Source organism: Bubalus bubalis, chromosome 11 (genome assembly GCF_019923935.1).
Source record: "Bubalus bubalis isolate 160015118507 breed Murrah chromosome 11, NDDB_SH_1, whole genome shotgun sequence".
Classification (NCBI taxonomy): Eukaryota; Metazoa; Chordata; class Mammalia; order Artiodactyla; family Bovidae; genus Bubalus; species Bubalus bubalis.
This window is the reverse complement of record NC_059167.1, coordinates 100,431,571-100,446,886: the sequence shown is the minus strand read 5'-3', so window position 1 is coordinate 100,446,886 and position 15,316 is coordinate 100,431,571. Positions and strand designations below refer to the sequence as shown.

At 40.5% G+C, this 15,316-nt stretch overlaps 1 protein-coding gene across 3 annotated transcripts in view; it reads left to right on the top strand.

The window, feature by feature from the left end:
• The window catches only part of LOC102409060 (neuronal regeneration related protein), a 32,868-nt gene extending 18,403 nt beyond the window's left edge, over window positions 1-14,465 (top strand). For 2 of the 3 annotated variants that reach the window (XM_025296437.3, XM_006078265.4), the window contains 2 exons: window positions 7,701-7,778; window positions 12,704-14,465. In XM_025296437.3, coding sequence (XP_025152222.1) covers window positions 7,701-7,778; window positions 12,704-12,829 — 204 coding nt within the window. In that variant the 3' untranslated portion in view covers window positions 12,830-14,465. Of the gene's footprint in view, window positions 1-598; window positions 675-7,700; window positions 7,779-12,703 lie in introns of all 3 variants that reach the window. The other variant, XM_025296436.2, reaches the window with a different exon arrangement.
• The last annotated feature ends 851 nt before the right edge of the window (window positions 14,466-15,316 follow it).

Below are 15,316 nucleotides of genomic sequence, written 5' to 3'. Positions count from 1 at the left end.
ATCCTGCCTTTGAAGATTGTTCTCATCTAACAGTCTCCCCAAAGAAATACTGATAAAGATGGTAAGTGAGTAAAGGGAAATATGGATTAAGAAACAGGTAATAAATAGATGTAATTCAAAATTTTCATGCAGTATGGTAGAAGTGATAGGAATCATGTCAATTAGATTGATTCTGAATATGGACTATGTTGTTATTCTTTAGTTGCTAAGTTGTGTCTAACTCTTTTCTACCCCATGGACTGTAGCTCACCAAGCTCCTCTGTCCATGGGATTTCTGAGACAAGAATACTGGAGTGGGTTTCCATTTCCTTCTCCAGGGGATCTTCCTGACCCAGGGATTGAACACACATCTCCTGCATTGGCAGGTGGATTCTTTACCACTGAGCCACCAGGGAAGCCCTAAACTTTGGTTTATTTCTTACAAGATATTCCCATGTGCTTGCATTTCTGAGATGCTCACACCACCGCCACCACCAAGAGAGAATTTGGTGAAGCTTAAAAAAGGAAGTTGGTTTAATAGGTGTTTATGAAGAACACAAACTTGAATCCAGAAAACTGAATATATGGGAAACAATTTAAGCCATGTGTCCACTTACAGAGCATCATTTGACATATGCCAAGAAGAATGAGCAGCTTTGGCGTCCAGCAAGAACAGGTGACCTCCAAAAAGATAGGTCAGCTTATCCTTTTTTCTGACCTACTTGTTATCAGCACTTGAAAGGCCCTCAACCTTCTGTCTTCCTTGGCTTGCATCTGGCAGCCTTTACATACCCTTGCAGATCTGCTCCCTGCCACCCTCCTTTCCTCTGTTGACAACACTCTGGATGTCTTGCTAATTGTTGGTTTTGTTTGTTTTTTAAATCTGTTGATAGATATTCTGAGAACTATTACATTTGACATAACCTATACTTTAAAAACAATTGCACGTAAAGCACACTCTTCATTTCTAGTCAAGGCTGTGGCTTTTCCAGGAGTCGAGTATGGATGTGAGAGTTGGACCATAAAGAAAGCTGAGTGCTGAAGAATTGATGCTGTTGAACTGTGGTGTTGGAGAAGACTCTTGAAAGTCCCTTGCACTGTAAGGAGATCAAGCCAGTCAATCCTAAAGGAAATCAGTCCGGAATATTCATTGGAAGGACTGATGCTGAAGCTGAAGCTCCAATACTTTGGCCACCTAATGCATAGAACTGACTCACTGGAAGAGTCAGTCTTTCTGCTGGGAAAGATTGAAGGCAGAAGGAGAAGGGGACGGCAGAGGATGAGATGGTTGGATAGCATCACCGACTTGATGGACTTGAGTTTGAGCAATCTCCGGAAGGTGGTGATGGACAGGGAGGCCTGGCGTGCTGCAGTCCTTGGGGTCACAAAGAGTCGGACACCACTGAGCAACTGAACTGAACTGACTCATTTCCTAGGGCTGTCAAAACAGAGTACCACGACTAGATGACTTAAACAACAGAAGTTTATTTTCCACAGTTCTGGAATCTTGAAGTCTGCAGTCAGCGTTGGTTTCTTCTGAGTCCTCTCTCCTTGGCTTGTAGATGGCCATCTATCTCCCAGTGTCCTCGTGTGTCTTCCGTGTGTGCATGTGTGTACTAATTTCCTCTGCTTATAAATAACCAGTCATATGGATTAGGGTCCACCCATATGACCTTAGTTTAACTTAATTACCTCTTTATATACCCTATCTCTATATACAAGTATTAGGGGTCAGGATTTCACATATGGGCATTAGGGGGAACACAATTCAGCCCATACCACATTTAAATGATCTTTTAGATCTTTAAGTGATCTTGAAAATGATCTTTTAGAGGATCTATCACCCCACTGTCTCCCTCCCCTGCCCCTTGATTTGAGACTCTAGGTGACAGGAGCTCTGTCTCTCTTCTGGTGGTATCCAGAGTCTAACTGTCCAGCACACTGCAAGTATTTCAAAAACTCTTGGTGAATGCCGGCATGGACAGAGGTATTCTGAGTTATCTGATAGTAAAGATAATGATTATCATTGATATTTTTTCCCTTAAGTTATTCATATTTAGCTAGTTCAGTTCAGTCACTTAGTCATGTCCGACTCTTTGCGACCCCATGGACTGCAGCACCCCAGGCCTCCCTGTCCATCACCAACTCCCGGAGTTTTCCCAAATGTCCATTGAGTCAGTGATGCCATTAAACCATCTCATCCTCTGTCGTCCCCTTCTCCTCCTGCCCTCAATCTTGCCAGCATCAGGGTCTTTTCAAAAGAGTCAGCTCTTTGCATCAGGTGGCCAAAGTATTGGAGTTTCAGCTTCAGCATCAGTCCTTCCAATGAACATCCAGGACTAATCTTCTTTAGAATGGACTGGTTGGATCTCCTTGTAGTTCAAGGGACTCTCGAGAGTCTTCTCCAACACCACAACTCAAAAGCATCAGTTCTTCAGTGCTCAGCTTTCTTTATAGTCCAACTCTCGCATCCATACATAACTATTGGAAAAACCATAGCCTTGACTAGACGGACCTTTGTTGGCAAAGTAATGTCTCTGCTTTTTAATATGCTGTCTAGGTTGGTCATAACTTTCCTTCCAAGAAGTAAGCGTCTTTTAATTTCATGGCTGCAATCACCATCTGCAGTGATTTTGGAGCCCCCCAAAATAAAGTCTGTCACTCTTTCCACTGTTTCCCCATCTATTTGCCATGAAGTGATGGGACCAGATGCCATGATCTTCGTTTTCTGAATGTTGAGCTTTAAGCCAACTTTTTCACTCTCCTCTTTCACTTTCATCAAGAGGCTCTTTACTTCTTCACTTTCTGCCATAAGGGTGGTGTCATCTGCACATCTGAGGTTATTGATATTTCTCCCGGCAATGATTCCAGCTTGTGCTTCATCCAGTCCAGCATTTCTCATGATGTACTCTGCATATAAGTTAAATAAGCAGGGTGACAATATACAGCCTTGACGTACTCCTTTTCCGATTTGGAACCAGTCTGTTGTTCCATGTCCAGTTCTAACTGTTGCTTCCTGACCTGCATACAAGTTTTTCAAGAGGCAGGTCAGGTAGTCTGGTATTCCCATCTCTTGAAGAGTTTTCCACAGTTTATTGTGATCCACACAGTCAAAGGCTTTGGTATAGTCAATAAAGCAGAAATAGATGTTTTTCTGGAACTCTCTTGCTTTTTTGATGATCCAGCAGATGTTGGCAATTTGATCTCTGGTTCCTCTGCCATTTCTAAAACCAGCTTGAACATCTGGAAGTTCACAGTTCACGTATTTCTGAAGCCTGGTTTGGAGAATTTTGAGCATGACCTTACTAGCATGTGAGATGAGTGCAATTGTGTGATAGTTTGAGCAGTCTTTGGCATTTCCTTTCTTTGGGATTGGAATGATATTGGTGATAGAATATTGGAATTATTGGAATAATTGAAATTACTGGTGATAGAGGCAAGGTCCAATGCTGTAAAGAGCAATATTGCATAGGAACCTGAATGTTAGGTCCATGAATCAAGGCAAATTGGAAGTGGTCAAACAGGAGATGACAAGAGTGAACGTCGACATTCTAGGAATCAGTGAACTAAAATGGACTGTAATGGGTGAATTTAATTCAGATGACCATTATATCTACTACTGTGGGCAGAAATCCTTTAGAAGAAATGCAGTAGCCATCATGGTCAACAAAAGAGTCCGAAATGCAGTACTTAGATACAATCTCAAAAATGACAGAATGATCTCTGTTCGTTTCCAAGGCAAACCATTGAATGTCACAGTAATCCAAGTCTATGCCCCAACCAGTAACGCTGAAGAAACTGAAGTTGAACGGTTCTATGAAGACCTACAAGACCTTCTAGAACTAACACCCCCCAAAGATGTCCTTTTCATTATAGGGGACTGAAATGCAAAAGTAGAAGTCTAGAAACACCTGGAATAACAGGCAAATTTGGCCTTGGAGTACAGAATGAAGCAGGGCAAAGGCTAATGAGAGTTCTGCCAAGAGAATGCACTGGTCATAGCAAACACCCTCTTCCAACAACACAAGAGAAGACTCTACACATGGACATCACCAGATGGTCAACACCAAAATCAGATTGATTATATTCTTTGCAGCCAAAGATGGAGAAGCTCTATATAGTCAGCAAAAACAAGACCAGGAGTGGACTGTGGCTCAGATCATGAACTTCTTATTGCCAAATTCAGACAAGTTGAAGAAAGTGGGGAAAACCACTAGACCATTCAGATATGACCTAAATCAAATCCCTTATGATTATACAATGGAAGTGGGAAATAGATTTAAGGGACTAGATTTGATAGAGTGCCTGATGAACTATGGACAGAGGTTCATGACATTGTACATGAGACAGGGATCAAGACCATCCCCAAGAAAAAGAAATGCAAAAAAGCAAAATGGCTGTCTGAGGAGGCCTTATAAATAGCTGTGAAAAGAAGAGAAGCGAAGAGCAAAGGAGAAAAGGAAAGATATACGCATTTGAATGCAGAGGTCCATAGAATAGCAAGAAGAGATAAGCCTTCCTTTGATCAATGCAAATAAATAAAGCGAAATAAAAGAATGGGAAAGACTAGAGATCTCTAAGAAAATTAGAGATACCAAGGGAACATTTCATGCAAAGTTGGGCTCAATAATGAACAAAAATTGTATGGAGCTGACAGAAGCAGAAGATATTACGAAGAGGTGGCAAGAATAAACAGAAGAACTATACAAAAAATATCTTCTCGACCCAGATAATCACGATGGTATGATCACTGACCTAGAGCCAGACATCCTGGAATGTGAAGTCAAGTGGGCCTTAGGAAGCATCACTATGAACAAAGCTAGTTGAGGTGATGGAATTCCAGTTGAGCTATTTCAAATCCTGAAAGATGATGCTGTGAAAGTGCTGCACGCAATATGTCAGCAAATTTGAAAAACTCAGCAGTGGCCACAGGACTGGATAAGGTCAGGTTTCATTTCAATCCCAAAGAAAGGAAATGCCAAAGAATGCCCAAAAAAGTCATTCATATTAGAGTCTTCAAAATACCACAGGTATAGGAAAGAATGGAGCTGTTATGTAGGTAGCGTGGATTTCCAATAATCTACCACCCTTTCCCAAAACCAAAAAATAGAAGTTTATTCCCCTTTAGGTTTCTGTGTCCAGGAATTTGCTGAGTTCTTAAGAGACCAGCCAGGCAGGTGTTAATAATGTAAATGAGATTCTTCTGTCTCTGCCATTTTGGGGTTAAAATTCTGACTCTGAAGAAGACTATATGAATTTATCACAAAGCCAAAATTACATTTGTCTTTCCTAACACCTACGATGATTATGATTCACACACTAAAAAAAAAAAAAAGCCTAATTAGAAATGCCTTTGGTCACTTTATAGCTAAATTGATATGTTGCACAAGAGCAAATTTGAGGTATGGAAGGAAGTTTGCTTACTCATGAGTTGCTAACAGATACTTACGTTCCTGAGTTCATTGGCAAATATTATTGGCTGTTTAGCTTTTAAAGAAGAAAGTTCTTAGGAAAAAGTATAAAAAGTATTGTGACTAAGTATAAGAATTTCTGAGAGGCAAGCTATTTTCCCCTACAAATCCAGCCTGGGTTGCTTTAGTATTGATGCTTTGGACCTAGAAGTTAGATGCTAATGTAGTGTCATTTTGTTAAAATAGTATATCACAGAAAAGCAGAAGAACACATATATAACATTTAATTGATTTTGCTTTTCACTGTATCCATATGCCTACTAAGCTTATATATGTATTTCTATCAATATTTTTGGTTTACAGTGAAATACTTTTTCTTGCTAATACCTGTCATGTTTTTAATTATACTTAAAGCATGCCTTTAAAAGCAGTAATATAGAGATGCCATCATCTTTTATCTGTTTATATTAAGTGAACTTACAGTGGATCCCAATCTGAGATCTCCTAAAATTTCCTAGAGTGGGATTTTGTGTACTGTGACTTTCTTTTAAGCCTCAAAGCACAGCGTGTGTATCGAAGATTGCAGTTTTGTTTTCTTCACCCATTCTTGGTTGAAGAGAATGTCATGGTGGTTGTTTGTCCCAAATGAGGCAGATGGTGGAATTTTACTAGAAGGAGCTGAGCAGAGGAGGGGAAAGCTGAGCAAGAGGAAGGAGTTTGAGATTGGTGGAACCACATGGCCCAGAAAGCGGGCCCAGTCCAAAGTCAGCAAACAAGCCCAGTTCTTGCAGGAGGAGCTTTCCAATATTTAAGACCTAAATGTGTATGGTGGCTGTGGGCTGGTGTAATTTTGAAAGAGAGGTTGTAGGCAGTTTGCATTCTGGAATAATTTGAGGGCATCTTTAAGGTGCCAATAACTGAAATCCCGCTTTAGAACTGGGAATCTGGCTTGAGTTTGAGCCTTATCCTGTACACTGTGTGACCGTTCTGAGTGGCAGTTTCCTTTTCTCTGTAATGATAAGACCTATTCACAACTTAGAATCAGGATAAATTAGGTAATGTACACAAAATTGCTTTGTTCAGTGGCATGTGCCGTAAATGCTACTGGAGTTGAGCAAAGATAGTTTCTGTTAGACTGTCCCACAGAACCTACACAGCCATCCACATTTCATGCCTCAGACCAGATGGACTGACATTGGGACATTGATATCGTTGCAGTGAGCCCAATGATTAGGCTACCACATCTAATGCTTTCAAAAACAAACCACAAAAAGATGCATAAGTATTTGATAACTGATTAATGAAGTGAGATTCTTAATGTCATTTATTAAATGTAAAGCTTATTTACAGCATTTATAGAATCAGATCTGCAGGGGATCTCATCTAATTTTCTCCCTCCCTTCAAGAAGGGCTGTATCAAATGTAAATTAGCCTTGGCAGATGGTGATTGGATTCAGTTTCTAAATTTCTTAAGGAAGATTTCACAGTTTTCCTCTCTAAATTCTTTCAGTAATTTAACAATTCTTATGCCAAGTTCTTCCTTACAGCTGACCTAAATCTGTACTTGTAAAAGTCCTTCCTTATCCCCCTCCTCCTGTCTTTACCAGAGATAGAGAACAGCTGGCCAGCAGCCTTCTTATGATAATAACCCTTTTCAGTATTGAAAAAAGAGTTACTCAGTTGGACTCAGTCGTTCCATCTCGTCCACCCCTGCACCACCACCCCATTCATCAGCTATTCTCTGAATCATTCATGATGATGATGCCATCCCTCGCCCTGTCCCTGTCTCAGACCCTTGATACTTTCAAGCAGCTGGGCAGACCTGTGACTCTGGGGAGGAGGCAGGCTGCTGCTTCCTCTCCTCCCTATGCTTTGTGCATCATTGAGCCTTCTAACAAATGAATCGGGATAACCCTTAACAGTGTTGGGCGAGTACATGACACATTTATCTCATAAACATGGAGTTTTGCAAGGATACTAATCACAGGTTGCTTTGAAAATTGGGCCTCCCCAGTGCCTTAGTTTGCTTAGCCAGTCAGGCCATGACGCTACCACTTTGCGTGCTAAAGATAACACTGATTGATATCTCTGCTCTCTTGAACTTAGTCTTGGAAGACACTGAGCTAAAACTCTCCTGAGTGTAGAATCTGCACACTGACTGAAAGAGAGAATGGGCTTCCCCAGCTTTCTAAGTTACAATTGGGAAATAAGTGACCATTGAGGACAATTGAGCTCATTAAGCTGATCCCAAGAGGTTTCAGAGTGGCTCCTCTTTTTAATCTGAATGTGTATGCTTTTATGTCTCTCTAGGTTTATTACCCAGAGCTTTCTGTCTGGGTCTGTCAAGAACCATTTCCAGACAAAGAAATGGAGGGAAGGCTTCCTAAGGTAAGATCTCCAGCTGACATTTTGTTATGGTGCTTTTTTTTTTTTAAAATATAGAAACAAACAACAACAGCTATTCCTCATTTTAATACTCATTACTGTCTACTATAATAATCCATTAACCTGATACCATAATCCATAACCTATTATCATCTTGGAAATAACATGTAGTACAAAAAAGAAAAAGAATATCCTGATATCCTGTGATTCTTACAATTCATATTATCTTTCTTTCTTGATGCCCGAAGTCCAAAGCAAATTTTCATTTAAGAACAATGGAACCAATTCGTCATATATACATTTTATAGGTTTTTTAATTTGTTCCATTCCGATGTAGATAAATCCAAATATGAATACATCTAACTAAAAGGTCTCTTAAAAGTATAGATGATAATTTTTTCAGTAATAAAACCTGACTATCTGATAAAATTACCCATGAAACAAAACAGAAAGAATATTAAAAAGCTGCTATATTTTTTCTTCTAAGTTTTAGGCCCAAAAGTATTTTCTGTAATTGCTCAGACATTTTCAGTGTGACAGTTCTCTGCCATAAGAAAATTTGTAAAATTTACATTGTAGATTTCAGCAGCATTTCAAAACAACAACAAAAACATTTACCAGTTTTTACTGTAGATACCTTTGAACTTTGCTTGTTAGGGTAAATTTCAATTTGACCTTAAGCAAGGAGGATTGTATTTTTTACCACTGACCTGTTGATTCTGCAATTACAAAAATAGAGACCATTGAAAATACAATTTCCATTTAAAAATTTCTTAAGTGTAATTGACCAATGGAGAGGACTCCCTAACTATTGCTGCCATTTCAGCTTTGGTAAACTATCTTACTTGCCCTTAATGGTTTCAGCAATTCCCTACCTTTTACTGACAGGCAGACATTAGTTAAAGAGATTATGTTGACTGGCAGTTTGCACTGAAAGAAAACAGTCCTAAATCACTTTTAATCTTTCAGAGAATTTCTGAAGGTCAAGGTCGAAATCATTGGCAAGAAAGTACGTGAACTAAATGATTTGGTCCCAGCCTGGGCCAGACTTTTTCTGATCTTGTAGAGTTGGAGTGGAGGTGAGCAAAAATACAGGAGCTTTATTTAAAACACACTCACACCCAAGCACTGCAGCACCAGGGTTGCAGTGGTCTAGATGTTCTTTGCTGGACCACCTCAGGGCATAATTCCCCGGAGTAGCTGAGGTTAAGATGTGATCATGGAAGGGAAGAGGGGGAGTATAGCTTTTTCATTAGTTCCTGCCCCATTCAGGAGTCCAGAGTTCTTATCTTTGATACATCAACCAGACAAGCAAGACTGGCCAAATTCCTCAGTGAGGTCAACATGCCTCCCTTTCCTCTTGAAAGGCCATCTGAGTCCTAGGCCTTGTCTGCATTGAGGTATGCTCCAGGGGGCTGGTGGATCCTGGAATTCAGGTCTTCTGTTATTTTGAGTTCTTTCCTCTCTAAATATATGAATAGTATTTTAAGCATAATATATTTGTCCTTTTTCTAGCTGTTGCCTTCTGGAAAAGTACATCTTTGCATAATCATAAGAAAAACAATCCTGGCTTACTTGGCCCAAAACACATTACTGAGTAACTGGGGGCCTCATGTACTAACAGTCGTCGGCAGGGAGAGCCACCCAGGAGCACAGTCTCGGGGGCCCCCAGAAACGTATCTGTATCTCCTCCTCCAGCCTTTTGGTTTATTCAAGTTCCTCAGTCCTGTAGGGGCCATTATATGAGGGATGATGGAGGAAAATAGGACAATTTTTGCATAAAATTCTTCCAAGGTCTAACCTTGGAAGACATCTTCCTGTCTCTTTGAAATACCTCCTTCTCTTGTTGCAGAAGCTTGAAATTCCTTCAGTGGGGGCAAAGATATCTTTTTTGCTTTCTTTCTCTCTCTCTCTTTTTTTAATGAATAGGAGATAGGGACTGAAATCTAGCGAATCCCAGCCTCCAAAGGAAGGGCGCACAGAGCGTTAGCTCCCCAGAAGCTCCCAGGGTGTCTGATATCAGAACTCCCTGCAAGGCTTGTCACCACCGCTCTGCTGTCCTCCAGTTACTTGGGTGGCTCCCATATAGCATGTTAATTTGGGGGCAGGCTGGAGGGACTGCTTTTGTCTCTCTTGCCTTAAAATCTAATAACTGTTCAGTCCATTATAGGCATGCAGAATGTGAATAATGAAGGAAGGACACATCTGAATATTTGGGGGTCTTGAAAGAGAGAAAAAAATACTAAAAATGGTAAATTCGAATCTGAAATAATCTCCTTCAAATTTTGTTTTCCTGGAAGAACTTCTTTCCAAATTACCCATATCCCACCCAGCTCCCACCCATCCTCCATCCATTTTGTTGTATTTTTTTTTTTCATGGAAATATGAGGGTAATGAGACTGACACATAAAAAGACTAACTGATGTTCTGTACATTCACTTAGGAGTAGGTCTGAAGTAGGCAGTTTTAAGGCCAGCCATGATGGTAAGTGAAGTGTGTTACGAACTTTTGATTTCCTTTTCTAGGCCTATGACAGTTAGCATTGAATTCTTCATTTGTCTAAAACTTGTTTGTCATACCCTGAACCGTGACGCTAACTGGTTGATACGAGAGGAGAAACAAACATTATTTTAAAGACATCGGGTTTCAGTGGATTTCTTTTTTAAATACTGGGATTGCATGCCAAATTTCAAAATTGAAATTATTTTCACAAAAGAAAGGAATTGTTTGATATAATGCTTTTGGATATTTTTCTGGATCCCTTAGGGCATGTAAATGATGAATAAAATTTTAATTTTCTGGTTTGGCCCTTTTGGCATTTAATGATACCAAAACAACCTCTAAATCACAGACTAAGACTGGAGCATTAAAGTACATACTGAGGGGATTTTATATACATTCTGAAAATGTTACATGCTCTAAAAGTCTGAGATATTTTTTAAAAAATTGAGATAAAACAGATGTTTAATATGAGAACTCTGTACGGTAAATAAAACTTCTTAAAGCTGAATTCTCTGTTACATTTAGTTCACTCTGGGGTTGCTGAGTGAACTGAACAATTTGGTTTCAAGTTGTTTGGATGTCTCTGATTTCTGAATTCTTCAGTTCAGTTCAGTCGCTCAGTCATGTCCAACTCTTTGCAACCCCAGGGACTGCACCTTGCCAGGCTTCCCTGTCCATCACCAACTCCTGGAGCTTTCTCAAACTCATTGAGTTGGTGATACCATCCAACCGTCTCATCCTCTGTCGTCGCCTTCTTCTCCTGCCTTCAATCTTTCTCAGCATCAGGGTCTTTTCCAATGAGTCAGTTCTTCACATCAGGTGGCCAAAGTATTGGAGCTTCAGCTTCAGAATAAGTCCTTCCAATGAATATTCAGTACTGATTTCCTTTAGGATTGACTGGTTTGATCTCCTTGCAGTCCAAAGGACTCTCAAGAGTCTTTTCCAACACCACAGTTCAAAGGCATCAATTCTTTGGCTCTCAGCTTTCTTTATGGTCCAACTCTCACATCCATACATGACTACTGAAAAAAAACCATAGCTTTGATTAGATGGACCTTTGTTGGCAAAGTAGTGTCTCTGCTTTTTAATATGCTGTCTAGATTGGTCATAGCTTTTCTTCCAAAGAGCAAGTGTCTTTTAATTTCATGGCTGCAGTCACCATCTGCAGTGATTTTGGAGCCCAAGAAAATAAAGTTTCTCACTGTTTCTATTGTTTCCCCATCTATTTGCCATGAAGGGATGGGACCTAATGCCATGGTCTTAGTTTTTTGAATGTTGAGTTTCTTAAAAAGATTCAAATATGGTAATTTGTAGATTACAAAGCATGATTATCACTTTAACTCAAGTACCTATGTCCAGTCAAATTGGCTTATTATAACTATCCTTTTAGAACATGTGGCCTTAACAAAAAGAGAACAACAACAACAAAAAATCCTAACAGATCTTTTAAAACCATAATGGATTTTTTTTTTCCCGAGAAAATTCCTGTACTTAATGGTTAGGCTAAAAGAGACTCTTGTCATATGTTCACTGTTTTCATTCCTGAGTGGGACATAACATCTGGTTTTGATAAGACCTTTATTTTGTGGCATCGCTTGGGCAGATGGGCCTCCTTGTCCTGTCCACCTGCTGTTTGGCTGTGGTGGGGATCTCCTCCCTGTGGGCGCTCAATGGGTCCTCAGTCACAGTGTATTTGGATTCTCCTAGTCAGATACACAAATCCTCACTCATCAGGGTTGTGAGGATAGACTAGAAGAGCTGCAGCCAGTCCCAACTAGCTGAGTCTCCCGCTCTCTGGGCCTGGTCTCCCTCTCGTCGCCTCTCTTCTGCAGCTTCTGCCTCCCCAGCCCTGGCCCACATGATTTACCCCCCAAACACTCCCCTGTCTTTAGTGCCCACTTTTGGTCCTCACTGTAAGGCCTCTAGGGCCTGGGCCACTTGCTTCTAGAATAAAATGTTCATAAATTATATTTGTTGCAGTTGTGATATGCTTTAAATATTTTTACTATGTATTATAAAACAATTATCCCTTTCCACCACAGCCATTCAACTCTTAAAAAAAAAAAACCCAAAGCGTTAACACTCCTAGGAACTCCTCTCACCCAGCCTTCTGTCAGGCCGTATTTGATCCCGGAAACTGTCTTTAGAAACCCGACTGTGGGGAATGCTGCCTCCCACATGGCTGGGCTCAGCCCTTAGAGAAGCCCTTGATTCTACTGCAGCCAAGGCAGCTAGTGTTTAATTACTTCATGCCCTCACAGACCTAATATTTACATTCAGGTGAACTGTGTTTAATATGTAAACTCTGCAAAATGTGGGGAGTTCAAGGATAAAAGTTGGGAGGAAGAAGCAAAAATGTTCAAATGGTTTTCAAAGCGTGACTCAGTGTGATTCTTTCTGTGTGTGTCTGTCTGTGTGCTCTTCAGGGACGACTTCCTGTCCCCAAGGAAGTGAACCGCAAGAAGGATGGCGGGATCGGGGATGCCTCCCTGACTCCACTTGGCAGCAATGAACTCCACTCCCCAGGAACCAGTTACCTCCACTCTTTTTAATCACCTCCATTTGTATTACATATGGTGTATGGGTATTGATGAGGTCATGGTATCATATATGGGATTTTTTTCTGTGTAAATCATCAAGTATAAGAAGAAACTATGGGACTCTGAGCCTTGCTTTAGAGATGTACAGTGGACAAATAGGTATCATCAAACCAGTTTTTAATCATTCTGACTCAAGTGAAAACGCTCAGAATTTCACACTGTGAATCCACGTTTACAACCCTTACAGGTGGGCCTTCAGGCCTGGTTTGCTACGACGATGTCTTCCACAACTCAACCCCCCTCTGCTCTCACACAACCGGTCCACTTCTGCCTTTTCACTCACACAGCTCCTGACTGCTTCTTGCAGAGGCTGAGAGTCCCCTTTTTTTTTTTTTTTTTTTTTTTCATTTAGATGTAACAAGCCTAGTAGTTTATGTTCATCAATTGTCTGTATATCTCTATATTTTATCCATGTACTCTTTTGATGTATAGAAGTAGTTTGAAACTCATTGTTTCCTTGTGGTAAGTGACCGAGATGCTGCCACAGGACCTGAGACACTGATGAATGGTGCTATTTTGGACTTTCAACATGCTCCTTGGCGAGGTAGCTCTGATGGAGTTATTTTTTATTTTCATGTTCTAAGAAGGTGTTGGTACTCTGTTTCCCTGAATGTCGTTCTCTAGACTGGATTGACTTGTTCTCCTTGTGTCTTCAGTGTGGCTTTCTTCTTCAGCGTTGTAGGTTGAGCGAGTGCCACCGCAGAGCAGGAGACTCCCGTCTCGCGGGCTGGCACTCCCGGACACGCAGTCACTGTAGCGGGAGCAATCACAAAACTGTAATTTCCTTACCAAATCTCTTCCTTTCAGTAGCCTCGCCTGCCTAACTTAGTGAACGAAAAGCAATAATTTGACAGGCGTTTTTAGGTGTCTCTTTTGGTTCTTTCATTTGAAAAAATATTCAGGGGGAAAGGGGAAAACGTTTATTTTTTTTCTTTTTATAAATGCCCTCTGGGGGGAAAAAATTAGCATCTCAGTAGGAACATGAAAGTTACACCTTTCCCAAAAATTAGGTTGAAGAAACTGTCTTTACCCCCCACCCCCAAAAAATTTTTTTTAAAAGGCAGAGCACTCTTTTTCAACAGTCCTGATAAGCAAGGTGTAGATTTTACATTTTTGTCCTTGCTCCCAATGAAATGGATAAACAAAAATACAATCAGACAATACCATCTACTCATGGAATGTTGTTGTGTTAGCCAGTCTGAAAGCCCACCTTGATTTTTATATAACTGTCTTCTAGCTCTTCCTTTGACAGGGCAGGCTTTGTTCTGAACTGTTCCGCTTCTGACTGTTACACATCGACTGACGCATGCGCTGCACTTCTTCGTTCTCTTCTCGCTCCCCATTGGCCTGAGTTTCCTGTGCATTTCCCCCTACCTCCTTTGTTAGAGTAGGTGTATCCGCTGTGTAAATAGAGCAAGAAAACAGTATTCTGCATCTGTGGCATTTACGTAGAGTTGCAGTTGTGTACTGCTGAATATGCAGGCTTTTGTAACAATGTGATCTTTACTGATGCACTCACGACAAGTACCCAATGTATTTTAGCTATTTTAGTAGTATTTGTTCAATAAATATGCAAGCTGTATGGTAACTGGCTTGGCTCATCATTGGAAATGCCTACTTTTGAATACTTACACTGTCTCATGTTAATTCATGTGCTCTCAGAGACCCAAAAGTAGATCCAAGGGCAAATATCAATAGAGAGAGAATCAGCTCTGCCTTTCATGCATTTTCCCTTCTGAGGGTTTTATGAGATAAGGGCCTAGGCAACGGCTCATTGGGATGGTATTTGTAGAGCTGCCTATGGATACAAAGGAGAATTAAACCAAGCCCCTTTTATTTCTGTACTTTTGTTTTTCTCTTTCCATGCACTCCCTCACACCTCAAAACATTCTTTTTTGCCCTTGCCATAAAGACTTACTCTGTGGTGTTTTTTACCCGTACCAGAAGATACTTGCTTCTTCATGGAATATTTGCACATACACACAAAAATGTATAAATGTATAAGAAAAGTTTTGTAAGTGGGTAGAATTTTGAGATAGAATTTTAAGTCATGAATTCACATGTACCCAGCTACCTGTTATCTAGATCTTATCTAGATCTAGAGAAGCATCACCAGAACCTTCTGGAGGTGTCCTGGAATGCTGAAACCCAACAATTCAGGGAATTTATTCTCTCCCTGTGTATGAGAAATGCCAGCTGGTCCCTCCTCATCTATTATCTGTGAAACCTCATTTGGGTTTACATATTAATACAAGTTGTTAAATTGACTGGTAGGGGTTAGCTCTTTGTTCTGTTTCACCAGAACAGGGGCTAAGGAGCAGATCTCTAAGAGCCAGAGAGAGATAGGAGAGGAGCCAAAGGTAGCATTGCCCCAAGCTGGGAGTTCAGGCTTTGGAGAAAGGGGATCGGATGCTATCTGGGGAATCTTGGTTTTTGACA